Source organism: Podarcis cretensis, assembly GCF_951804945.1.
Source record: "Podarcis cretensis genome assembly, chromosome: 10".
Lineage (NCBI taxonomy): Eukaryota > Metazoa > Chordata > Lepidosauria > Squamata > Lacertidae > Podarcis > Podarcis cretensis.
Genome location: NC_137179.1, coordinates 30,142,869 through 30,167,979, shown reverse-complemented (window position 1 = coordinate 30,167,979; position 25,111 = coordinate 30,142,869). Strand labels below are relative to the sequence as shown.

General features: G+C 45.7%; 1 protein-coding gene across 3 annotated transcripts; it reads right to left on the bottom strand.

Annotated features, from left to right (window-relative positions):
- Positions 1-907: 907 nt before the first annotated feature.
- Positions 908-25,111, bottom strand: MAFF (MAF bZIP transcription factor F). 3 transcript variants are annotated; one of them, XM_079993347.1, is made up of 3 exons: positions 24,860-25,111; positions 7,107-7,179; positions 908-4,765 (listed from the first exon to the last, which is right to left on the bottom strand). In XM_079993347.1, the coding sequence occupies exons 2-3, from the start codon at positions 7,140-7,142 to the stop codon at positions 4,352-4,354; spliced, it is 450 nt and encodes a 149-aa protein (XP_079849473.1). In that variant the 5' UTR covers positions 7,143-7,179; positions 24,860-25,111; the 3' UTR covers positions 908-4,351. The 3 variants fall into 3 exon arrangements, with proteins under 3 accessions (XP_079849473.1, XP_079849472.1, XP_079849474.1); XM_079993346.1 differs by lacking the exon at positions 24,860-25,111 and adding an exon at positions 24,436-24,769; XM_079993348.1 differs by lacking the exon at positions 24,860-25,111 and adding an exon at positions 23,676-24,333.

The window sequence follows — 25,111 nt, the reverse complement described above, 5'->3', positions numbered from 1 at the left end:
AGCGTAAATAATTCCCAGTGCAATTGAAGGGTCTTCAGCACAGTTCAGCCAGACCCAAAGTCGTCTAACAACTTACGCTTACATTTGCAGTTCCTTTGCATCCTTGACATTGCCAAATTCTGGCTAAAGCAGCCTTCAGTCCATACTTTTCAGCAGGCTAATGTGTCTTGGTTTTGTTGAAGCATTGCTAGCTTGATCTCCCCCCCCCCCCCCATTTGCAGTTGTAAATCTGTTGCAGTGACTCGTGCTTCCCCAGTAGCAGCTGACCTGCATCTTGCACATGGGAACTCCAGGCAACATATCCGCTGTTACCATTGACATGAAGAAAGTGGTTGTAAGGGTGCCACTGACACCAAATGGGTTATTTGCCCGTGATGTGAGTAGCAATGAGTGGCACCAGTCCCAGCTCCCATCCCCACTTCATTTTGTGCTCCTCTTACCCAATCCCCATCGTGGTATAGAGGGGGAGCACTTTCCTTCTACTCTACCTCTCTAGTGCAGGAATGTTCAGAACATCAGTGAGCTGGAAGATGGGGAACCTGAGGTCTTCCAGCTGTTGGACTTGAATCATTCCTTCTATGCTGGCTGGGGTTGATGAATGATGGAGTCTAGCAATTATAGGTTCCCTATCACTGACCTCACTTTTAATTCTTTTTAGCTGTATGAGGTCACCTGTGTGTTCTCATGTATACAATTTCCCTTTAAACTGGTGTGAAATGCATCCACATTATTGTCTTTCAAGGGTGTGTGTTACTGTCACTCAAAGATTGAAATTACTTTGGAGTTTATATTTTTCAGTAGTGCAGAAGATCCCGAAAACTGCCTCCTATAGCTACAGCCTGTCACCTCTGCCTGCTGTGAAGAGTTTTTTGAGAAAAATACAAACCTCTTGTTTTTAGCTTCTCCGTTTTGAAAAAAAAAATCTGGCTTTATTTGTAAAGTCTACAAAATACAGAGGAGTCTGGCAGGACACTTACTGTAAGTCAGAAAATAAATAAGTACTTTTCTTGCTCTATAGAAGATAAAATGTGATTTGCATATATAAAATATAAAGTACGGCTCTGTACCAACATCCTGGCCGTGCCACAAGGCGGAATGGCATAAAGGACGTGAAAAATAACTTATATTCGTGCAATAAATAAATCACAGGTAGGAACAAAGGGAAACAGGGGTAGGGGAAATGCTAAATAGGGAACCCCCATAAGCATCATCACAGGGTGGAGGGGGAGGATGGACGGACGGATAGACAGACAACACTGGTTTGGAAGCTGATTCCATCATGGAGGGGGATGTGATGTCACTGTAAGCTGCAGGATGGGTGAACCCAACCATATGTCTAAAGAAATCAAAGGGTCAATTGTTTGCCATATAAATAAGTCACTGTGGTACATGCCTGGAAGTGACTGCCCACAAATACTCACTGGTTCCTATATTAGCACATATATTTAAGGGTCAAAGGTACCTTCAAGACTCATCTAATCTAACCCTCCATGCCCTTTCATGGCTACCTGAACTCAAGCCAACCCTGACTTGTTTCCTTGCCAACATCTTAACATTATCAACGAGGTGGTGAACCTAGCATTCCAGGGCTGATGAGATTGTAGGTGGTGTACGTTTCCTTTTTTTCCTCTTATGCTCCCAGCTTGGGCCAAAATTCTAGCCCGATTATAAAGTTGGTGGTGATGGACCAAAACCGATTTCCCCCAGTGGATTAGAGGTGAGTATTATGCTTTAATCGGGTGCTGGTTCCTGCATGCACCATTAGCACATCTCTGTGCCACATCTGGCCCATGGATTCCATCCCAAACCTGGTTTAAAGGGAACAGCAGCTTTATTGAAGCCTGGCATATATATATGTTTAAACCCACTTAGCATCACATTTAAACTGAGCCTCTGCTGGGCTTCTTACGGCACCACTGCTCATTCCCAGTGGAAGAGCAGTAATCTAGAGGGAATTTAAACTTCAGAGGAGGAAAAACTCACTCAAATGCTGACTGGTCAGCAATGCATAACTTTCGCTAATCAGTGTTATTTACTTATGTGTGTCCATTCAGAAGGAAGTCCTGCCGATTTTGGTGGGGCTTATTCCCAGGTGAATTGGACATCTAGTATCCGGCTAACCAATGTCATGCCCTCCAAATAAACCTTGGAATCAAACTCCCATCAACCCCCAGGATTGCACCCTTAAAAGGATGCTGGGATAAATATTGTGAGCTCTTAATTCCTCTGAGCAAAGCTCAGCTTCCCCTTCACCTCAGTTTCTCCAACCAACTTTTATCATTAGGGCAGAAATTGCTTTTGGCGAGGAGCTCTCAGTTTTCGTTTGTGTAGCCAGGATTGCTTTAAGCTATTTTAAACTGCCCTGTGTGCAAATTAATCTTTCAATATACATTTTCTGGCTTGCGCAGGGCTGAGGAAATTGTGTTTCTTCTGCGCCCTCCCCTCCCCGCACCAGTTGCAGTGCCCCCTCCCCTCTTCCATACAACTGAATGGAGCAAAGAGAAGGGGGATGCAGGCCAGAGAACACTCATTCCTGTTTGATGAGTGTTCCTACGTGCAGTTTATTCTCCTTCCTCCACCAGAGTGAATGGACACCCCCCCACTTGTTTACAGAGAGCACAAAGGGGTTCATAGGGTTTTCTTTTAGCCTAGGTTAGGGAAGTGGAACTGACGCCTCTCTGGCTGTTGTTCGGCTGCTTCTCCCACCAACTTCAGCCAACATCAGCAAAGGGCAAGGATAATGGGAGTTGCAACCCAACAAGAGATGAAGGCCCACAGGTTCCCCATCCCTGCTGCAGAATCTGCAGAATCCTCCTGACTTGGGGGCTGGGCCAGTCCTCTGCATACTTAAATTCTCCTGAAAGTAGATGCTTTTCAATTTTTGTAATGATGATGTTTAATTATTTCCTGATGCTCTGAGCCTAGTTTTTTCCACTACACAGGGAAGATGGAGTGTAAATATGGAAGTTTCTCTCCTCGCAATACCTCATCTGCCATTTATTTTCAAACAGGTTGATTTAGACACACTTTGCAGATCGTGCTGGGGTTTCTTTCTGACTGCCTCCTCTTTGTCCCCAAATTATCATACCCGTCACTCAGTAGGAATACTGCAAAATTGGGTAACAGGCCACCACAGTGATGCCTCTGCAAACTATTCACACTAGAACCAAATGGCTTTCCCAGGATTTCAGTTATAATCCTGTTTCCCCTTCCCCATCTCAACTATTTCACGTGCTTTACCCTTCATTCTCCTGCCTTGCCCCATCACTCCCCTCCTCACTTTCTCTTAGCTTGCTCTCCCTCTCCTTAGGACGTTGCTTCCACTCTACGTCAGAGATCTTGCAATCTCAGCCCAAGAACACCGTTACAACGTAGTGTCCCATGAACTAGCGTCACGCACACCTCCACAGCTGGAGACAGTGGATGCCTTTTCAAATCGCTGTGGTGCGCTGTATTCTAGCATGCTATGCTAGAGTGGGATACCAGCAACTGACCTAGTCTTCTCAGCATGTACCTCAGTGACCCCTTCCTCAGATCGTTTGTACGACCGTACAGCAATAATTTCCTTCCTTGTCCCTTGCTGCAATTAGTTCCCTCTTTATTGTCATTGAGCCTGCCCACTTACCAAAGGCCCAGGTCTAATTAGGGCTGCTCTTGCTACAGCCGGTTCAAACCACACCCACAAATTGAAGAGATCTGAGCCAAAGGGTGCATGGCTGTGAGATACAATGAAGAGGAAAGGCAGAGTGACAACACAGACAAACACAGGGCCAGGATGAGAAAGGTGAGTTGACAAGGGTTCCAGAACCTTGTTTCATCCTGGATGGTTCCTGCAGCGGCAGCTCTCACCGACAACATGGCGGCTTCTACCTAGTTTGCCCTCTCACAGGAAGGTTATTTCCCTTTTGTAACCCTTGCGGCCGAAAGGTTCTCCGAGCCTGTGTTCCCAGCTTGTAGCAGGGAAGCCCTCTCTAGGCCCACCCCATTGCATCAGCTGGGGGCAAGGGTACGCAGAAAAGCAAGAGGAGAGAAACCTGGCAAACATAAAACGGGGGAGGGGGAGAGAGGAAAAAGGGGATAACTGGCCACTGCATTTCAATCCACGGATAAACATCAACAGTTAATTACGCAAGTCGGGCACCACCTTCCCACCCTCTCCTCATGAAGGTTAAGGGACAGAGGAGGAAGTTCAACATTCAGCAATTTCGTCTTCAAGTTGATTCTGTCTCCTTTGGATGGCAGAAGAAAAGTGGAAGAAGGGGGAGGGGCCAGTGCAGCTACAGCCATTCTAGGTGAGAGCTGGGCAGAGGCATGGCAACAGGACTCAGTTCGCGACACGGGCTTACAGACACTAGGAGTATGTGGCCTGGTTGGAGCCAGATTTGACGATGGTGATGACGCTGGCAGTGGCCACCTTGCCAGTAGTGCCGTGTGCGGTGACCGTGCGGGCGAAGCCCTGCAGCGCCTCGTATTTGCCGCGCAAGGCGTCGAGCTCAAGGCGCATGGCGGCGTTCTCCCTCGCTAGCTTATCCACCTCCCTCTCCAGCTCCGTCTTCTGCTTCTGCAGCTCCTCCTTCTGACACACCCGCTTGACCCGGCAGCTGGCCGCATAGCCACGGTTCTTCAGTGTGCGCCGGCGCTGCTTCAGCCGCGCTACCTCCTCCTTGGACAGGCCCCGCAGGTGGTGGTTCAGTTCTCGCACCGACAAACCCATTAGTTCTTCGTCGGAAAGGTGTGGCGTGTTCTCGCCCATTTCCCGTTTGATCTGTCAATGAGCAGAAGGAGCAGGTGAGTATCGAGCATCAGAAAAGCTCAGGAAAAGGGGACGTGAGGTGAGGGAGAGCAGCTCAGAAAGGCAAGAAGCCAAGGAGGAAGCTGAGCAGGTCTGGTAACATTCTGCACCAAGGAAACCCAAGTGCTCTGACAGTCGTCATGCACATTATAAAATGCATATATTATGTTTATTTGGGGATGTCAAACCTGTGGCCCTCCAGATGTTGTTGGACTACAGCTCCCATCAGCACCAGGCAGAATGGCCAATGGTCAGGGATGATGGGAGGTGTCATTTTTAACTACCAGACCTCGACAGGACCACAGGTTCCACAGCTCTGTGGTAATTACACATACAGTGGTACCTCAGGTTAAGAACTTAATTCATTCTGGAGGTCCGTTCTTATCTGAAACTGTTCTTAACCTGAGGTACCACTTTAGCTAATGGGGTCTCCCGCTGCTGCCACACAATTTCTATTGTCATCCTGAAGCAAAGTTCTTAACCCGAGGTACTATTTCTGGGTTAGCAGTGTCTGTAACCTGAAGCATCTGTCATCTGATGCGTCTGTAACCCGAGGTATCACTGTACTTCCAACAGATATTCAAGAGTGCTCACAAATTATCTCTAAAATATGGGTGTGTTTTTATAATAAATTAAAAGTACTGAACTTGGTCTGGATCTGACCCTGCACATCTATGCTTTAGTTCCATCAAAGTCCATAGGACTTACAAGTGACTTGTGACTAATTTACCCCATTGCTTTCAGTGGGACTAGTCAATGAGATTGAAAGTGTGACTAACTTAGTCTGGATTCAACTCAGTGACTTTGAAATGATTAGCATAACAAATCAGTAACTGGTGCAACGGATGTAGCATAGGCTTTCTATAATCTGATATCCAGCACACTTTGAGGTGTGAGACAATTAAAACAGGAACGTCACCTTGTAGAGTGCCCCCCACTGCCTGGCTGCCTTAACCTACAAGCTTCAGTTCCGCACTCCTTGAAACCACACGAAACCTCAAGGCAATTACAGTGAACCAAAAAAAGATTTCTAATAGTGTTGTTTTGAATAGAGAAGTGGTGTACCAAAACAAGAAGCAGTAAAACTCAGGCCACTGATGGCTAGCATTAGGAAGGGACACCTGGACAAGATAAGGAATCAGGTGTCTCTATTTTCAATACCTGCTCAGCCTCAAGGCCTCTTGACAAATAACACCAATTGCTCAACACTGCTTTATTATTATTGTTTCGTTTCCTCAAACATCACGGGTGTGCTCACCTACCACACACCCCTACAGGCTGTTTCGTGAGAAATCTCTCAGGAAACCGGCTTGCACAGCTTCCCCTTCCATTATAGTCCCAGCAAGTGGGAAAACAAGTGTTATAATTTCCAGTTAAGACATTCCTTTTCCTTCCTGTTCCTAAGCTAACTTCTTGTACAACTTGGGTCAAGTTGTGTGCAAGGGGAAGCCCTTTAACTCTATATATGGGGCTGGGGTGGGGAAGGCCCTGGCATGGTTTAAGGAACATGGGGCCAAGGTGTCACATCAGACCGATGTTATCAAGAAAGAAAATACGGAGGGACTCCGATACAACAGGCAAGGTGAGCACATGCAGCACAAACTGGTAGTAAAAGGCAGATCGTGTTGAACAAAACAAAATGTAGTGCGATCACACCCTCAGAGGAAAAGTACCAGAGGAAGAGCACAGAATATCCTTCCCCTTTCAGCTCCACCCAGACTGGAATCTTTTGCAGACACTGTCTGCTGCCACTTTCCAAAACATATTTTTGCCCACCATGAGGATTAGAAACTCGCGTTTCTCAAAAAGCTTAAGGAAGTCCAGATTCTCAGGATCCTCCTGTGCCTGTTTGCTGGTGGGAGGGGAGAAAGTCTAATTCCACACACTAACTTCTGCATGTATATTTACTGGCTCCGAACATTCGGGGAGTAGGACAGGAAAAAGTGGGCAATAATAGACGGAGGAAGCAGAGTTGTGAAATAAGAAAAGGGGGGCCCAGAGAAAAGAGGGAAAGTGGAAGGCAGGGGAGAGTAAAGGAGGAGGTGGGGGAAAGCTACAGAAAATACACAGCAGAAATGCTGGGCAAAGGTGCTTTTGCATATTTCTGAATTGTTCCAAATGGGGCCAGGTTTTCCATTTAAACATATGGACAGTTGCTCACCTGCATAATGACCAGTCTCCCACACTGGCCCACAGTTATGGGATGGATCACCCTCTCTCACCCTCCCATCCAGGCCTGACTTTGTCCTGATCTAGAGATCTATGAAAACAAGGGCTGGGAGAAGTTTGTTCTTCGGCGCAGAGTGACTCTTACCTTTAGGGCTTTGCTCGACAAGCTGTCAGATGACATTTTACGTTGCGCTCCCACCGATCCCCGGGAAAAGAGTCTGTAATTGAGCAGAACAGAAAAATAAAATAAAAATAAGCCTGTGATCTCTATCCACCTCTGCATTTTGTGCTCTCTGGTGGGTGGAGAGAGGCAACATCTCCCACACAAACGTACCCCTTCCTTTTTGCCCTGCTTGGGTCTCCCAACCCCATCCTCCACTAGCCGTCGTGCCAAATGGACAGGCACAGAACAGACACTTGGATTCTTCCCTAAGAAAACCTTCCTTGTGGGTGGGTGGAAGGATTCTTCTAATGTTCCACAATTCTTTGGTCCAGTAGAGCAAAGGAGAGATACCAGGTTGCTGACCCAGTGCCAGAATGAGTCATGCTTGTTGGTGTTGGGGTGTGTGTGTATGTGTGTGTGAGTGTATACGTTTAAAAAATCTGTCCTGATTTTCTGATGTTGTCACACACTAGCCCACCTACCTACCCAAAAAGCTAGACACACACACACACACACACACACACACAGAGCAATAGCGTCTCTACACTGGGCATGTCCTGCAGCTACCGGAAACTGCACAAGGGCAAACATTTCCTGAGAGGGAGGAAACGGAACGGTGGGGAGCCAGCTGGCGGGTGTGTCTCTGACATGCCACAGTGCCTAGAAAGCCACCAGGGAGAGAGAATCGACACAATATCTTTTTACGTGCACAGCAGAGGTATTCAGGCCGCTTGGCGGCCAGTGCCTAATAAGCAAGAATCCCCACATCCCCCAAGTGCAGATGCATACAGATCTGCTCTCCTTAGGGGATCAGGCATTAAGCAGTTCTGCCTGCAGTCAGGTGTCTGTGCATTTTTGGGACCAGCTGTTTCACTAGGCAAAAGGACTATCTCAGTTATATCCACTGGCAGAAGCCTTTGCGTTGACACCGGTAGCCTGAAGAATTTCTTGTTAAAAGATTCTGCAGCAAAAAGGGCAGTTGGCACCCTTCACCAGCTACCATGACAACCCTGGCAAGGCCCCGCTGCTGCTGTCTGTCCTGGACCCTATTATTATTATTATTATTATTTTCTGACCCAGCTCCCTCAGCAGTGCCCATTGGCTGGATCTATCCACTCTTAAAAGCAAAACAAAAACACCTGTTAATATTTTATTGGTTCTTGTTTCCCCTTAACAAGACAATCAACCAAGAGAAACAATAAAAGCATAATAGCAATTTGTACTGCAGTATCATACAATTAAAAGTTAATGCCACCAGATCAAAACTAAAAGGGAGTTTGGTGGGTGAGGAACAGGCTGCAGTGGTACAGACCCCAAATGCTGGAGTGTTTATTCCTCTTTGCACCACTTGCTGAGCGTGGCTTTCGCATATGCTGCAAGAGCAGATAAGTCTTCCAACCACTGGGCAATCAGGGGAGGAAACGCAATTCCCTCCCAGCATTGCAACACTAGCCTTTTGGCCACCGACAGGACGTGCAAAGTCCAACTACACTGCCCTTCTGTCAAGGCGCACAATGTTGGAATATAACTGAGTGTAGCATGGGCAACTGAGAATTTTAGGGATTTTCCCAGGTCCAAGTTTATACTGACAACAACTTTCATCCAAATCAGCGCCACTATAGGGCATGGCCAGATCATACGTTTCAGCACTGCCCCGAGGTACCACAGCACCAGCAGCTATCTGTAGGTACAAGGTGTCAGTTCAAAGCATCTGTGGGGCTACAGGTTTCCCATTCTCAATGCAGAAGACTGGAAAGCTATCCCCATCAGGCATGTGAGCCCAAACCTTGCTATGTACAAATGCTGGACTGGGGAAGCCAGAGTTCATAATCTTTGCTTAGCCGTCGCTCACCTAGGGCCAGTTACTATTTTAGCCTAGCCTACCTCACAGGGTTGTTGTGAAGGTAAATGGAGGGAAACCATGCCCATGACCCTGAACTTTTTTTTGAAGAGGAGAGAATAAAAGCATTTTTAAAAAGGTGCTAGAGATCAGCAAGGACTTCATTTAAGAGCAGGCTATTTTCTTTTTTAACTGTCATGCATTTTGAGCCTTTGGGGATAGGGACAATTAGATCCAAACAGGCACCACAAAAAAATTCCCATTTATACTACTGCTCCAGAAGCCTATGAAAATCAAGCAATTTCCAACATGCTGGCTGAGTACTGTTGATTCCCTTCTAAAGGGAAGGGGACTCCAGAAACAGACCAATGAAGCCTGGATTTATTCTAAGCGCATAATTTGGGTGCTTGTGTGGAAAGAGAAAAGCACAGAGTAAGATCCGCCTTGCCTCTGTTTCTAAAACTTGATGGGAGCTCTACTTCCTTGATCCCAAAGAAAGGGCAAATTCAGTCAGGTCAAATTTAGTCATGTCAGCTTCAGCACCTGAGGTCAGCAATTTATTTTTGCAGGATTTTTATACACATTCCCTCACAGAAGCATCAAAGCCCCAGGAATGAGACCTGAGGCAGAAGTTCAGGCGTGGCGTTCTTTCAAATCCACAGTAATTTTCCTAAGAGTCATGTTCACCACACAAAACAGACACACACACACACAAGGTATTTGTGGAAGATCCTTGGCCAGAGAAACGGCCAGATGTATATTCCCCTTAGAATGAGAGGAGGAGGTAGAGGAGGGAAAAAGTTACTCAAGTCTGTTTGTTTTGCTCATACTGAGACATGCCTAGACAGGAGACTGGGGACAGATGCAACGGCGATGGGCACAGGCCCAGCAGCTAGAGAAACAACAGGTTCCCAAGTCTTGGAGAACAAACAGGACTGCCTGTTTGAGGATGGCAGAAGTGGCCCACAATGCCAGCTTGGATTGGGGCATTGCTAACCTGCCCCTCCAGAACCAGGCCAGAGTTTCTTCTAGGAATAGAAACCTAGCCACACATGCACTCAGCAGCTTCAGCTCAGTGAGCAGAAAATACACTCATTTTGTTTGGCTTCTGTTGCCGCAGCTTAGTCAGTCACCATTTTCAACCCTCAGGGCAGCCGTGTTTCCATGGGAGGACAAACAGTACCTGTCTGTACAGTCAAATGACATTCAAGATGGGAGGCAGAGGGGAACCATGAGCTAATACATTTCCTGCCTGTATCCCCAGCACGCAGCAGGCACGAAGCTATCCAGGTATAACTAAATAGGCCCGATTATGCTACTGGTTCAAAAAAGCATATAGAAAAAGAAGTGACTCTATAAAGACCTTCTTGGGCAATCAGTTCATCTAACCATTGCACATTGTAACTCATTTGTTGCTGGAGTCCCAGGCACCTTCCCCCTTTTCTGGAAGGTGCTTGTGCCCCGTGACACAATTCCCTTGCTAATGTCATACTTTAAATATTTTTCATCTTTAACACTTTAGGGGCTGGACATTCCCCTTCTTGTGCCAGTCAGCTGCATGCACACTGAAGAATATTCTTCCTTCCTATGAGTCCCAGGCATTCTGAAAGCCTCTTACTTAATTTCCTTTGTTTAATACAGCTATCCTCTCCAGTACATATACATACACCCCACATACATTACGAATCTTGGTTTGTTTTAACTATGGGATGGGGTTAGGTGTGAAACCAGCACCCTTCCCTAACTAGGGTTCGTTTCACCATCTCACCCCAGACACTTGCCAAACTACAAAGGAGGCTGGTTTGTTTGTTTGTGGGGAAACTTGTGGCTTAACACTACATGCAAACCAGGCCACAACACACCTTAAAAGAAAACAAAAACAAGACTATGGATCTGCACCACTCAGTAGAAACCTGTAGAGGCAAAACATCACACTAAGATGCAGCAAGCTTGTTTTCTCCTGCTCCAGAGTGTAGGACCCAAACCAATGAATTCAAGTTACAAGGAAGGAGATTCCAAGTAAACATCAGAAAGAACTTTCTGATGGTAAGAGCTGTTCAACCCTGGAACGGATTCCCTCAGAAGGTGGTGGACTCTCCTTCATTGGAGGTCTTTAAGGAGAGGTTGGGTGGCTTTCTGTCATGGATGCTATAGCTGAGATTCCGGTACTGTAAGAGGCTGGACTAGATCAGGGTTTCCGGGTGTTTTTGGACTACAATTCCCATCATCCCTGAGCACTGGTCCTGCTGGCTAGGGATGATGAGAGTTGTAGTCCAACAACAGGAGACCCAAGTTTGGGAAACCCTGGACTAGAGTCCCTTTCAACTCTACAATTCCATTTATCTATGATTATATCTTTGTGTTGAAGTAGTTCCACTGGGAGTACAGCTGTAAGAGAAATCAAAAGGCATCTTTACCATGCCTTCCAGCCCAGGGTCTCTCAAAGCTGTTCACAGCAAAAATAAAAGAGTACAGTGGTACCTCGAGTTAAGAACTTAATTTGTTCTGGAGGTCCGTTCTTAACCTGAAACTGTTCTTAACCTAAGGCAACACTTTAGCTAATGGGGCCTCCTGCTGCCGCCGCGCAATTTTTGTTCTCATCTTGAAGCAAAGTTCTTAACCCGAGGTACACTTTCTGGGTTAGTGGAGTCTGTAACCTGAAGCATCTGTAACCTGAGGTACCACTGTACCAACAACAGAAAATCAGGACGCAATCCTGTTGTTCTGAGAAGAGTGTCCCACAGGCTAAAAGGAAAACCAGGTTTTCCTCTCCACCAATGGAGAAGGAGTTCTGCTGCATCCAAAGCCCTCTCATTCCACCAACACACCCTGAAATGGGGGCTGAAATGTATGTCAGCTATGGAGCTGGGATATTTATTTTCCCTGGGAGGAAGAAAACTGAAGTGGAGGAGGGGAACCTGAAAAAAATTGAATGAAACCCACCCCACTAACAACAGCCCAGCAGCCATGAGTGTAGCCAGGAATTTTGTTGGGGGGCGGGCCGAACGTCAGTTTGGTACCTATTTTTATTTAGGGGGCAGTTGCCCCCCCTTGGCTACACCAATGTAGCAGGCCTTTATATTTGGCAGTTTGTTTGGATTCTTCCTTTCCTGGACCCATCGGGGCCTCGCTCTATAAAATGAACAAGAAAGGACAGACAGGAAAACCCCACTCCCACTTTAAGCACAGCCCTGCCAAAATAAATCAACTTTTTGCCACTCCACAGAAGGCCAAGTGCCACTAAGCTAAGTGGACCTCTCTCAGGAGGCAATCTATAGCTTAGGTGCATTTTCTTTAATTCTCTGGATTCACTGCTCCGGACTGAGCAATATTAACTGGCAAGCAGGCCACAGAAATAGTTAGCAAGGCACCCCAGGGTTTCCCTCCCACAAAAAAAAGTGATCAGGGTGGCCATGTGCCCTACTTTAGAGAGGACAGTGCTTTCTTTCAAAGGCTGCCTGGCCCAAGTGCAGTTTAAACGATAAAGAACACTAGATAGCTCCATCAGTAGAGCGCGAGACTCTTAATCTCAGGGCCATAGGCTCAAGCCCCATGGGGCAAAAGATTCATTCTTGCAGGGGGTTGGACTAGATGACCCCTGTGGTCCCTTCCAGCTCTATGAAGCTATGAAAAGGAGAGAAACAGAGCAAGGACCTTGAAAGTTGCCCCTCAACAGTTGGCAGCACCTGGACTGTAGACTGAGAAGGCACACAGGTCGTCTCAGTAACAGTCTTCCCCACTAGTGCATTTTTTAAAATTTCTATTTAAATTACACCACTTATTCCTAAATTTGCCTCCACCCATTTCAATGAACACATGGAAATGTGTGTCAATCACTGTGTTGATTGTCAATGCTGGGGATGAACCATCCCATTTTTGCAAAGCTTTCCCCCTCCGCTACTTAAATGCATGTAATGTATCCCCTCTGAACATCTTGCTGCTTTGGTAAAGGCAAGGGGTAAACTGAAAGCTCAGCAAGAGTTAATAATGAAAGCTCAGCCTTCTATTTGCCTCATCCAGGACCTTTCTTACCCTGAAACAGGGAATGTCACTACGACAAAGTTTGAGAACGCCCATCTGCATGTAAAGTTACTTCTAATATTTCTATTACCCATTTGTGGGCGAATTCAATTTTAAACCTCATCTTGGCTGGTGCATAAATGGGGTGTAAGCGAATAAATACATAAACCCACCATTTAGGACCTCCACACAGACTGCCCAGGATTGCACCCCACTTGGGTACTGCTAACACAGTGGTTTTAAAAGGAAACAAACCAACATTTGTCTGTGAATGTAGCCTTAGAATTATGAACAAGCCCCAAAGAAGCATACAGTCAATCTCCTCCCCAACATCCCATCCCATCTGAAACTAAGGACACACTTTTAACAACAATACCATCTTTGCACACAGAGAGGAGGTTTTTTGGTGGCTATGCCACAGGACCTTAACTCCTACAACCCCTCTAGATGAAGAATCTTGCAGAAGCGTTAAAAGTCCTCTTTGGGCTCAACTTGCACAGTTAATTAAGACAGAAGAGGAATGGTATTTTCTTCTTCTTTAGCCAACCTGATTCTTTTTTTTAATCATTATCTGCCCCAAGCCCTTCCGATGGGCTTGGCTATCCATCTAAATAAATAAGAGAGAGAGAGAGGGAGAGAGGGAGGGAGAGTCATTTGAGGAGGACAGATAGGTCAGAGACAGCAGGAACGTGGGAGGGAGAAAAGCCGGCTCACTGTGAATCAGCAGAAACAGGTTGCTAAGGCCATCCGTGTTGCCCTCTCCACTGTGCAGTCCACCAGTACCGAAGGTTGAAGCAGACTGCTGCAAAGTAGCTAGGCATGCAAGCCACCCCCCTGCCTCCCCCCCCCTTCACAAAGCAGGGCTGACGGACAAGCCACAAGGTAAACCAGGACAGGTAAAGGAAAACAGGAGAAGATGTGGTGTGTCAGGGTTTGCGCAGATGGGAGACGGATGAGATTCCCCAGCCAATGACAGCAGAGGAGTCAAGATGTTCTGGAAGTGGAAGCAGCACAAAACACTCAAAGGACTGCAATACAGAGAGAGCGTCCCTGGCTTTTATTCTGGGCTTATACTCAAGAGGTATGGGAGCACTGTAAGTGCCAGAGGAAATGGCACGGAAACCAACCTTTCCCAATCTGGCGTGTGCCGCCTCCACCCATGATGTTTTGGACGTTGATGCCCATCAGCACAGCCAATGGCCAGGAAATATGGGAGTTGGGAATCCAGCAATATTTGGAAGGTATCACATTGGAGACGCCTTGGGCACAGGAAAGCCAGGTGCTCCAGCGCACGTCAGGTGCAGCCAAGGTATACTTCCAGAATCAACAGGGAACAGAGGACACAAAATGAATCATGTGTTCATCCTCCCCACCCCACACACTGGGAAGAAAAGAAGGAAGAAAGGAGACTGGAAACGAGAGCTGAAGCAAGGGGTGGCTGGCTAGTGAAGTGTTGAAATCAAACTCTGAATGAGGAAGTCCTCTGTTCACAATCAGTGCTGTGTCCAGATTTTGGGCAGCTTGGGCAAAACATCCTCCATGGGCCTTTATCCACCAGTGGGACCACCTGTTCTCCCCTGCCACTGTCACAATCTGCTCACTTGTCAGAAAAAGAGTGGTTGCTGAGGGGGAGGGAAAGACAACACACAATGGGGTGGGGAGTGGATCTTGGGAGCCCCCCATCAGTGCGGACCCTGACACCAGCCTTTGCTTGATCCTCTCCCCTGAACTCTCTAGGTGGCCATAGGTAAGGCAATATCTTTCAAGCTGAAATTCTCAATGCACGTGGACACAGTGGAATTTGCTTCCATGTACATTTGTAAAATTTGCGCTGTCAGCATGTTCCCCACCTCAATCTGCAGTATGGGGATGACGACACTGATCTACCCTAGAGTTTTCGTGAAAATTAGTGCATGTTCCATACACTGAAGCGCTACACAGATGCTAAGGTTTTTAATTTTTTTAAAAAATAGTTCTATAATACTAGAAAGAGTCAGGGCCTTTCTGTACAACTAGGGAATGCCGACCACAACCACATTTCAACCTCTGTGAAATACTCCTGTATTATAGTAGCACCACATTGCATCCAAGTGGGTAAGGATGAGAAGAAGCCTTGCAGCAGAGGAAGCTTCTTGGAGGGGCTGGGATACCCTCACTGCAACCTTCCCACCCCAATTTTAAAGTGTAAATAAATGTGTGCTCCAGCACAAAAGAGAGGGAAGGGTGGAAAAGGAAACACCATGCTCAGATATCTTTATAATGTAGTTCAATGTGCGGATTATAATGTTGCTTAAAGTTGCAGCTAGTACAAAGTATGGTGGCTTAACAGCTCACTGGGGTGGAATATCAACATCATGTTACATCACTGCTGAAAGAATTGCACTAGCTCTCAATTAGCCACCAAAGTAGGTGCAAGGTGCTGGCACTGATATACAAAGCCCTATTCAGCTTGAAGCTGGGAACTAGGATACCTAAAAGACTGTCTACCCCTTACATTCTCAACTGATCATCACTCTGTTTTGCAGTCATCTGGAGGTGCATGCCTGGGAATCATTGGATCTGGACTGTAGAATGCTATCAATTAAATTTTATCCACACAATTGGAATGAATTTCTGGAACCAAATTGCTTTTTCTCTGCAGCCTGATTAGAGCAGGAACAATCACCATTAAGAGGAGGTCATAATAGGCCAATATATATGGGACTGTCCTTGGATCGAACAACTTTTCCTAAACTTCTCAAAGCTCTTAACCTAGCTCAAGGTTGTCATCTGAACTAGCCAGATGTTTAACTAAGAATCAATCACAGTCAGTCCATCATTTGAAAAATAAGACTTTAGAGCCATCTTGCCCAAAAATGGCAAACAGCTATTCCGTTTTGGCAACTGATACCTTGGTTTAAGGAGCTATTTGGCACCAAGCTTATAGATCTGCATTTCTAACACTGCCTGCTTTACTCAAACCTTTGCAGCTGTTTAAACCTGCATTTTCCCTCTCATTTAACAGAAGTGCAGCTATCCCCACCCCATATATACTGTCTCACCCTTTCATGAACTTGAGAGAATTTATCTTTAAGGAAGTTCACAGAGTGCTGCAGGCCACTGTGTGTGTGACGGAGAGGGGGGCAGTGATTTGTGCCAGACATCACTAATTGCATCATAGGGAATGTCCAACAAGTCTCCATGACACTTGTGTAACCACATTCCATGAAGCAAGCAAAGTAGGTGGAAGGCGGAGGAGTACTAGGGGGAAGTACTGCTCTCCTCACCTCGCTGGGACATAAAGAACAGATGGGTAGACTGCATACAACTAACTAGTAAACAGAATAACAATTAATAAAGCCATTTATTGGAAAGGCTTAGAAGCGCACAACTGCCTGAACGGTTTGTTGCCCTAAAAAAACTCAACGTTTTGTGTCCAGATTTTTACCTCTTGAAATATGGCAACCCTGTGTTAGGATATTTAAATAGGTCTATGGGCTTGTGATCATTCTCCTGCCCTCTTTTGGAGGGCAGCTTCTTTCCACTCTTCTTATGTTTGAGGAAGGAGGCTGCAAACAGCTAAGAGAGAAAAGGGATTACTCTGAAAGATAAACATCTGTTTACCTTAACGCCAATTTAGTATACTGCATCAGCAACCCTCTGTGCAATGAAGCACTGTGACTGAAACCCAAGTTAGCTCCATAGAATTCATTGGGACTGCTGGCCTCAACGCAGCTTGAGAGATGGTTCGCAACAGGGCATTTGCATATTTCTGTGTACTTTTCTCTGTCCCTGAAGAGCATGTTAATTGAACTTGAAAGCAAAAGCGAGATGCAGACAAGGTGGAGAAGAACAGCACAACCCAAAGTGCTGCATTTGACATTTGAGTAGACCCATTAAAAATAATGGACATTATTAACTTAGCGTCACCGATCATAATGGGTCTACTTTGAGATGGGCTGTGTACACAGCAAACATTTAAAGCACATTCCTTAATGTGCTCTAAATGTATGGTGTGTGCACAGCCTAGAATCCCAAGGCTACAATCCTAAACCCATTTATTGGGGAATAAGCCCTACTGAGCACCATGCAATTGAGGAATCGTGCACAGGATCGAACTGCACGGGGACTCACAGAAATGACATCATCTCCGGGTGACTAAGGAATAGCAGCACAAATGCATAATATGATTCAGCAGGAACATGGGTTAGAAGTCAAGACAGTAGAAATGGACGCAGCATGGTGGCCAGATGCAAAAGAGGACAGAGCCCTGTTAGGAACAAAGGAAGCTGCCTTATGCTGAATCAGATGACTGGCCCTTCTAGCGCCCACACAATGATTGACAGCAGCTCGCCACGTTTTCAGAAATGGAGTATTCCCCAGCCATACCTGGCGTCACCGTGGATGACCTGGGACCTTTTGTATGCAAAGCAGTTGATCTACCACAGAGCTTTGGCTCTCCCCAGTCCTCTTTTTCCACTTGGCCCCCTAGTGTGCAATACCAACCAGCCACAATACTGATAAGCAACCAATCCTCCTCAAACCACAACTCAAACACCTTCAATAACTGGCATAGGGGCTCCAGACAACTCAGTGGGTGGCGGCAGAGATCAAAATAAAAACTCTCATCCCATTTTGCATCAGCTTCACTGAGCCCACCACCGTCTCTATGTAAACTCTGCAGCGTAAGCTTCAAAGCCTTTCAAACTTGGGAGTTGCCAACTCATCACCTAGAGGAGTTAAGGCAGGAGATAGTCCTTATATTTTGCCTGCTGGCACAAATCATTATTATGGCAATAAGTTAAGTGAAGCATTCCAAGATGTGCGCTGTCGTAGTCCTGGCATCCAACTTCTAATGAAGCTTACTCACCTCACTAGAGAGTTGCTACTTCAAAACTAGCCGATACTTCTCAATGCTGTGTATGCTATTTTGAAAGCAGAGGCGGCTTATAATTGCATATGCATAAATTGCATCTGCAGACAGTTGAACTCCGGCATAATAGTATCAAATGCTCAAGATAGTTCCTCGTAGGACACCAAGTTGTGCTTTCTAAGCCAACAAGAAACAGAAGGTTTACATTACCACTTTCCCCACCAAGCAGCAACTTATTGAAACCCCTTCATAACCGATGTTGCTAGACTACAACTCCCATAATCCCTGACCACTGGCTGTGCTGGCGGGGGCTGATGGGAATTGGGGGTACAACAACATCTGCAGGGAGGTGGATTTGCCAGTGCTGCCTTATATACCCAGAATGGCTTTCCCACTGTGTTCTCCAAATCAACGTCCATCAACTTTCAAGAACTACCCATGTCAGAAACTATGCCAAAGGGAGGCCCAAACATTGCAAACTGTTTTCCAAAGCTTGGATTCACTCAGATCAACACTGCATGAAATCAGTGTGGTAGAAAAGGGACCCATGTCAATTATCTGTTATTTGTGAGCAGACTCAGTGTACATGGCTCTTTCATAAGTAGTGTGTGCAATGAGACAGGATCCTGCTTCCAATCTAAATGTTGACAAAGGAGGTGGGAGAAAAGGGAGGATGCAAATGGATTAATGTGATCAAGTGCTAATGTGGATCTGTTTGGAATCAACCTATATTATAGAATATGATATGTAATGGAACATAATTCCAAAGGGCATTAGCCAGGCACCATCTCTGTCTTTCTGGTGCCTACGGAACACCTTCAACTTTAAACAAGCCTTTCAAGTGGCTTTTTTATCCTAGTCTGCATCTGTATTGGAACTATATTTAACTGTCTTTTTACGTGTAATGGTTTGATGTATGGAACTGTTTTTAAACTTTTCTGCTTGCAACTGTTTCGTTTTGTAATTGTATGTTTTATTTCTGCAACCTGCCTTGGGACCTTCTGATAAAGGGTAGGTGAGAAATCAAAGTACAGTGGTACCTCGGGTTAAGTACTTAATTCGTTCCGGAGGTCCGTTCTTAACCTGAAACTGTTCTTAACCTGAAGCACCACTTTAGCTAATGGGGTCTCCTGCTGCTACCGTGCGGCCGGAGCACAATTTCTGTTCTCATCCTGAAGCAAAGTTCTTAACCTGAAGCACTATTTCTGGATGAGCGGAATCTGTAACCTGAAGTGTATGTAACCTGAAGCGTATGTAACCCGAGGTACCACTGTAAATAAAAATAGTCTGAGGGTTGGCTCAGTCATTACAGCATGAGACTTTTCATTTCAGGGTTATGGGTTCAAGTCTCACATTGGGCAAAGAGATTCCTGCACTAGATTACACTTGTGGTGCCTCCCAGCTCTACAATTCTATGATTCCACTGTTGACTTGTTGCCAACATAACCTTAGTTCAATACGACCTAAAGCTGATTTTAGGTCAGAGAGAACCAGGTATCTGATAGGATTCTGATAATTCTGAATTTAGGAGATGAGGGTTACTAGGTCTCCCTGGGTACTATTGCAAGATTGCCCCAAGTCAACAGGGGCTGCTATATAAATTTATGACCTATGGATCAAAAGACCATACATTTTATGGTCCATGAACCAAATTTATATCTAAATCAAAAAATGGACATAGCGATTTGAGGATATTGTGATGTGGTATGAAAAAATCTATAAGAAAGAGTTAATTATTTGCTTGATTTCTATTCTCTGAAAGAAGCCAGCTCAGCTTTAACGATAGCAACTAAGATCTCTGTCTCTATGTCGATCTGAACTTTCGCTTTCCATTAGGATGGAATCCAGTGTTGCAACAGTCTCATGCCTATAGGGGTGGCTAACCTGTAGTCCTTCATATTTTTTAGACTTCTTCATCCATAATGCCTGGCCATTGGCCATGCTTGCAGGGGATGATGGGCAGGGATGTCCAAAAACATCTGAAAGACCACACAGGTTTCCCGTCTACATATTAGAGAAGGGCTGACACATACTAGCGTATTATCTGTGGCAGGCAGAAGAGAAGAGAAGAGAAAGGAAACTCTGAACCCGAGTGGTATTTAAAGATTAGTTTTCCCACCCTTCTACGCTTCTCCCCTTTTCATATGAAACACAATTTAGTCCGCTTAATTCAATGTCAATTTAAAATTAATGTGAGACAGGACAGAGTAAAATGAAAATGATAAAGACTCACTAGGGTGAATGAAGATCGCAGCAAGGCCCTCAGGCTCAGAGGGAGCCCGGCTACACCCTGGCTTCACAACTCAAATTTGCAGACCAGCAATTTAAATGCTGGCTCAGCTATCCGTCTTGCTTTAGGTGACCTGTTCACCTTTTTATTATTTGGACACATGAATTTATAGTTTTTTACCTTTGTCTATGCAGATTTTTGCAGCCATCATAGGGTACTAGCCACTCATTTATTTTTTACTTTCTTATATTTACACTCCACTTTTCTTATATCATGGAGTCTAAGGCAGCACACAAGTGATTCACAGGAAGTCACTCAACCAGGCACTGATCAGATCCGGACCGACTTGGCTTCAGTCAAATAGCTGCCTCCTATAACTTCAGACAAGACAGCAATAACCAGCTTGCAAACCCACCCAGAAAGCCTGACTCTGGACAGCTGAATCAGGTCACTGACAGCTCTGAGATCTTGTGATGAAGGGTGGTATATGAATCTAAATAATAATAATAATAATGAGGAGGAGGAGGAGGATAGTAGTGGGTTCCTGCACCTTTAATAGTCGTGTATTCCTGTCTAGTCCTGTCCTTTATATCTGACAGCTCAAGTTTGAACTCAAGATAGAGAGGCTGCTTCTAAACTGGTCCTTTGACTTGATATCTTTCACATGTCATGAGTCACAGTCATCCCAAACAAAAACCTACTAATGCTAACAGCCTAGTTTTCCTTGGAACAGAGCCTCATTGATTGCAGGTGAAACTGCAACCCATTTACTCACGTTTACTCAGAACCTGCTCCATCAAGTTCAATGGCATTTACTTCCCAGTAGATCAGAATGGGATGGCAACGCATGGCAAATCACACCTGCCAAAATCCCTTCTTCTACACAACTATTAAAGGTGCAGGATTCAGCACATCAGCTTTTTTTCCTTCATCTGGCTACCCTATCTAGGAAATGCACTTAGGATCAATGTGCCAGTTTTCTATACCACCTTTCAGCAAAGCCTCCAAGGCAATTTACAATAACACAATAAAATACAAATCTCATGTGATAAAGAGCAGCAGCTTTTAAAAAAAACGAAGCAACATTATGCACTGCTCCTAAGGTTTAGAAGATAAGCACAAGTCCTTTGAATTGTCCCCTATTCCAGCAACATCTTCCCTTTCTCATTTATGTTATGGGAACCTAAACAATACTTTGGCTTGGGGAGGGGGAACCACAGGTATAGCATCACATGAATGCACGGGAGCCCATGTACAGTTAAAGTATCATCATCAGGATTTGCAGTTATGCAAATAAACAATGTGTGACAGCTGAACAAGCCCAGACATTCAGATATATACCACAGCACACGAAAGTTCCCTCAGCAGAGAGAGGGGTGGGGCCAGAGCACATGTTTCATAGGCCAAGAGGTACATTTCCCAACATCTCCAAATAAAAACCTGCAGGTAACAATGACAGCTGCTGCCAGTCAGTGTGTGTGTGTGTGTGTGTGTGTGTGTGCGTGTGTGTGTAGACAACACTGGTTTAGACCAACCAATAGTTTGGATTGGAATAGTGGAGGTGGCAAACTTTTGGCCTTCCAGATTTTACTCAGTGACAACCCCCATCAGCCTGAGCGAGCACAGCCAAAGGCCAGAGATGATGGGAGGTGTCTTATAGCAACATGGGGGGGGGGGAGGCAAAGGTTCCCCACACCTGCCCCACAGAGTCTAAAAACAAGTTACGCACCACCCTCCTGAATCTATTTCGCCTCTTCCTCCCTGTCAAATGCTTCTCTAGGGAAAGATACCCATCTTTCTGTTTCTCTTTGAAGTGCCGCATATCTTGATGGTGCTAAAGATAATATCAGCCAACTTTGACCAATGCTTTCCTCTTTCTAGCTCGCCTGGACTCTTCCCACCTGAATTTGAGAAAAACCTGCTGCAGTGTAGCTGCATGTGATCTGTGTATGCATGCCGGAGGACACGCTCAGAGGTCACAGTTACTTTTGGCGTGACCAGCATTGGCTTGGGGGGCTTTCAGAGGGTTGGCCAACCTTGAAAGTGGCTGAGAAAAAGGTTAGCAAAGTCCTGGTGCAGCGCACGTTATCTTCAGAAACAGCAAGCACCAGATTTTCTGTGCACAGAAAGCATTAGTAAATGTAGGCCTAATGAAAGAATTTCCTAAGCAGAGTAATAACTAGCCTGTGGACCAAGCCATTAGTTGGAGAATTACATTCCTCAGAAGCCATAAACATGCATCAAAGAGTTTATAGCAGGCCAGAGATGGAACCACAGAGTACTTGTCTGTGGCAAAAGTTTCTGTGAAAACCGCAACAGCTCATTGGGCTCCCAAAATATTGTTATTCTTACTTACTCCTGGATATTGATTTTTTAAAAATTATACTATGCAGGCATTCATATACAAACATTAGGCCCTCTTTATAAAAAGCAGAAAATACAGTTTTCCACTTATATGTTAAATATGTGCACTATGTTTATAGGGGGTAACTTTTTATACCCTGGTGGGTGGGGTATAAATAACATTATTATTTAAAAGCACCTTACAGACTTAGAAATTCTGACCTGTGAGTCCCTGAACTTGAATGTGCCAAACAATTGACAACTGACTATATGCCTTGAATGATGTTGTTTTCCTGTTTTTATACTAAATGAATCAAAATAAAAATTAGCAGCCAGGGAATTATCGTTATTTTTGTTGCCTGCCTGGAGGGAGGTGGTCTGTTTTGTTGTTTACTGTATCATCGCTTAAGAAAACTGAAACAACACATTACAAAGAATCAAGGAATTGTAGAGTTGGAAGAGACCCCACGAGTAATCTAGCCCAACCCTCTTCAATGCAGGACTCACTTGTTTTTACAGTTTTCTCACATGTGATTGTATCTTTGAAGATCTTTGCCTGTTTTCTCACCCCCTGGATTTAGTAAATTTTCCTAACTATGATATCTATTGGGTAACCTTTGCCTTTCAACCTACAGTTTTTTCCTCTTCTTTCAACTGCCCCCCTTTTACCTTCTATTCTCTTTTCTTTCTCTGAAGCATTTTATCTGTCACCTACACGTACAGCCACCACCCAACTCACTGGAAAAATTGTAGCCATCTCGGCTGGACAGGCTCAGGTAGGTCTTTTCTGCAGCGTGTGGCAAGACTACACAACGGGATACAATATAAAAATAATATTTTTAAGAAAATGCCCAAAGAGAATCAAATTACTAGTCAAATAATATAAAGTGGGTAGTGTTAAATAATAGAGAACTGGTTACTCTCAAGCTCACGCTAGATGCTAGTAGGGTGGCCAGATTCAACAGGGGCCAGTGACTCTTGCTTCTTTCACAGTTGCATAGAAGACGGAATATCAGTAGGTGTAGCTTGCAAGACAGGTTTCCTGGTGCCCACCTGCCACCTACTCTGGCATTTTTGAGGCACTGGGCGAAAACCACATTATTCTCTTGCAGCCTCTTGGGTTCCAAAATTATTCTTTAAATTGAGGTGGCTGTTTTGCTTCTGCTCTCTCTCTCTCCCCCTCCCCACATTGTTTGAGCTTTGTAACAGATGCTCATTTTGTTGCTTTCAAACAACTGGCAATGTTTTATATCATATTTTACATACCTGCAGCCCTTCAGCAGTTGTTGGAAAAACCTTGATCATCCCTAACCGTTGGTGTGGATAGGAACTGGAGTTAAGAGTCCTTTAAAATCTGGAAGGCCACAGGTTTCTCCTTCGTGATCTCTCTCTCTCTATATATATACATATTGGCAGTTTTTGAGGGGGGCGGGATTCCTTCCTGATCCCAAATAGTTAGTCAGGACTCCCCAGGCATAAAGGATACTCACAACCACCCAGCCTTATTCTAGAGAGAACATTCACACAGCACTGCTCCAGACCGGAGTACTCCCGTTTTATTTTTGTCCTTAAAAAATGCTGACCTGGAAACTCTCTTGTGGAAGTTTCCCAAAGCCCCCCTCCGTGTTCCTATTCCTTGACCTCTTGTCACCAGACTCCCAGCCCCCTTCCGGAGGGTCAGGGAAGCTTCTTGGGGAATCCCTCCTCCTCTACGCGTCTCCCCCGGCCCGCCAAAGCCAGTACGCCGTTCTCTGAAAATAATAACTGGCTTTTTTTAACTACGCGGTATGGCGTGGGGGCGTGGGGGGGGGGGAAGAGTAAACAACCCTAAAACAGAAGTCGGACCTACACATAACCAGAGGATTTTCTGGCGGAGACCGCCCTGCCACCCCGAAACCCACCATCAGATCCCAGATCACGTCCGTGCCAGACAGACATCTTTACATGTGACCAAGGCCGCAGCACGTGCATACACATGGTTAATATGAACTATGAGTAACTCCAATGTTATTAAGCGATTTCCTGCCTTTTTGCAGCTGTCTCGGCTCCCTCGCAACTGCGTGGATCGAAGACGGAGACCCAGAAAACGGGGGGAGGGTGAACCCACATCCTTCTTGGATCGGGCTCCTATCCGTACCCCCCACAGACGAAAACTACGCTCGTGGGCAGAAAACGCTGCCTAAAAGAGCCTCGCGAGTGGATAATGGCTCTCGCTCTCGTGTCCTGGAGGAAATCGACACCAGCAGCCACTCCTCGCCACCGAAAATAAAGCCACGAAACGCGGTTTTCCGCCCAGCCGTCAGCCTCGGTGCGCCCGCGGTGTGCGCAAGACGCCCCGGAGCCCCGGCGAGGAAGGCGCCCGGGCGCCCAGAAGCAGAAAGAGCCCCCCTTCGTCCTCTGACGTCTCTAAGTTTCCCTACTACAGAGTTGCAAACGCGCCGTCCACTTACTTCGCCCGAACGCCCCGAGTCCGCCTTTTGTTCGCTGCCCTTCTCCTTCCCTTCTCGCCTTCCTTGGGGAGCCCCCGCGTTTTTCTCGCCGATTCGGCTCTCCAAATCTCCTTGTTTATTTCTGTAAACGAAGTTGTTGTTTTCCGAGGAGAAGGGCTGAGCTGGGCTCTGCGCTGCGATCTGCTGAGTTGTAATATGAGTTTCCTGGAATTACTCACTCACAGGATTCTTTTCATTCATAAAAACACAGTC

What these genes read in the sequence shown, in the direction of transcription:
- MAFF (XM_079993346.1), bottom strand. Translation starts at nt 24,518, where the DNA reads ATGTGGGTTCACCCTCCCCCCGTTTTCTGGGTCTCCGTCTTCGATCCA. An exon ending in GCCGAGACAGCTGCAAAAAG is followed by an intron (nt 7,180 to 24,435) that starts GCAGGAAATCGC and finishes GCTCAATTACAG; the next exon opens with ACTCTTTTCCCGGGGATCGG. An exon ending in TGTCGAGCAAAGCCCTAAAG is followed by an intron (nt 4,766 to 7,106) that starts GTAAGAGTCACT and finishes GCTCATTGACAG; the next exon opens with ATCAAACGGGAAATGGGCGA.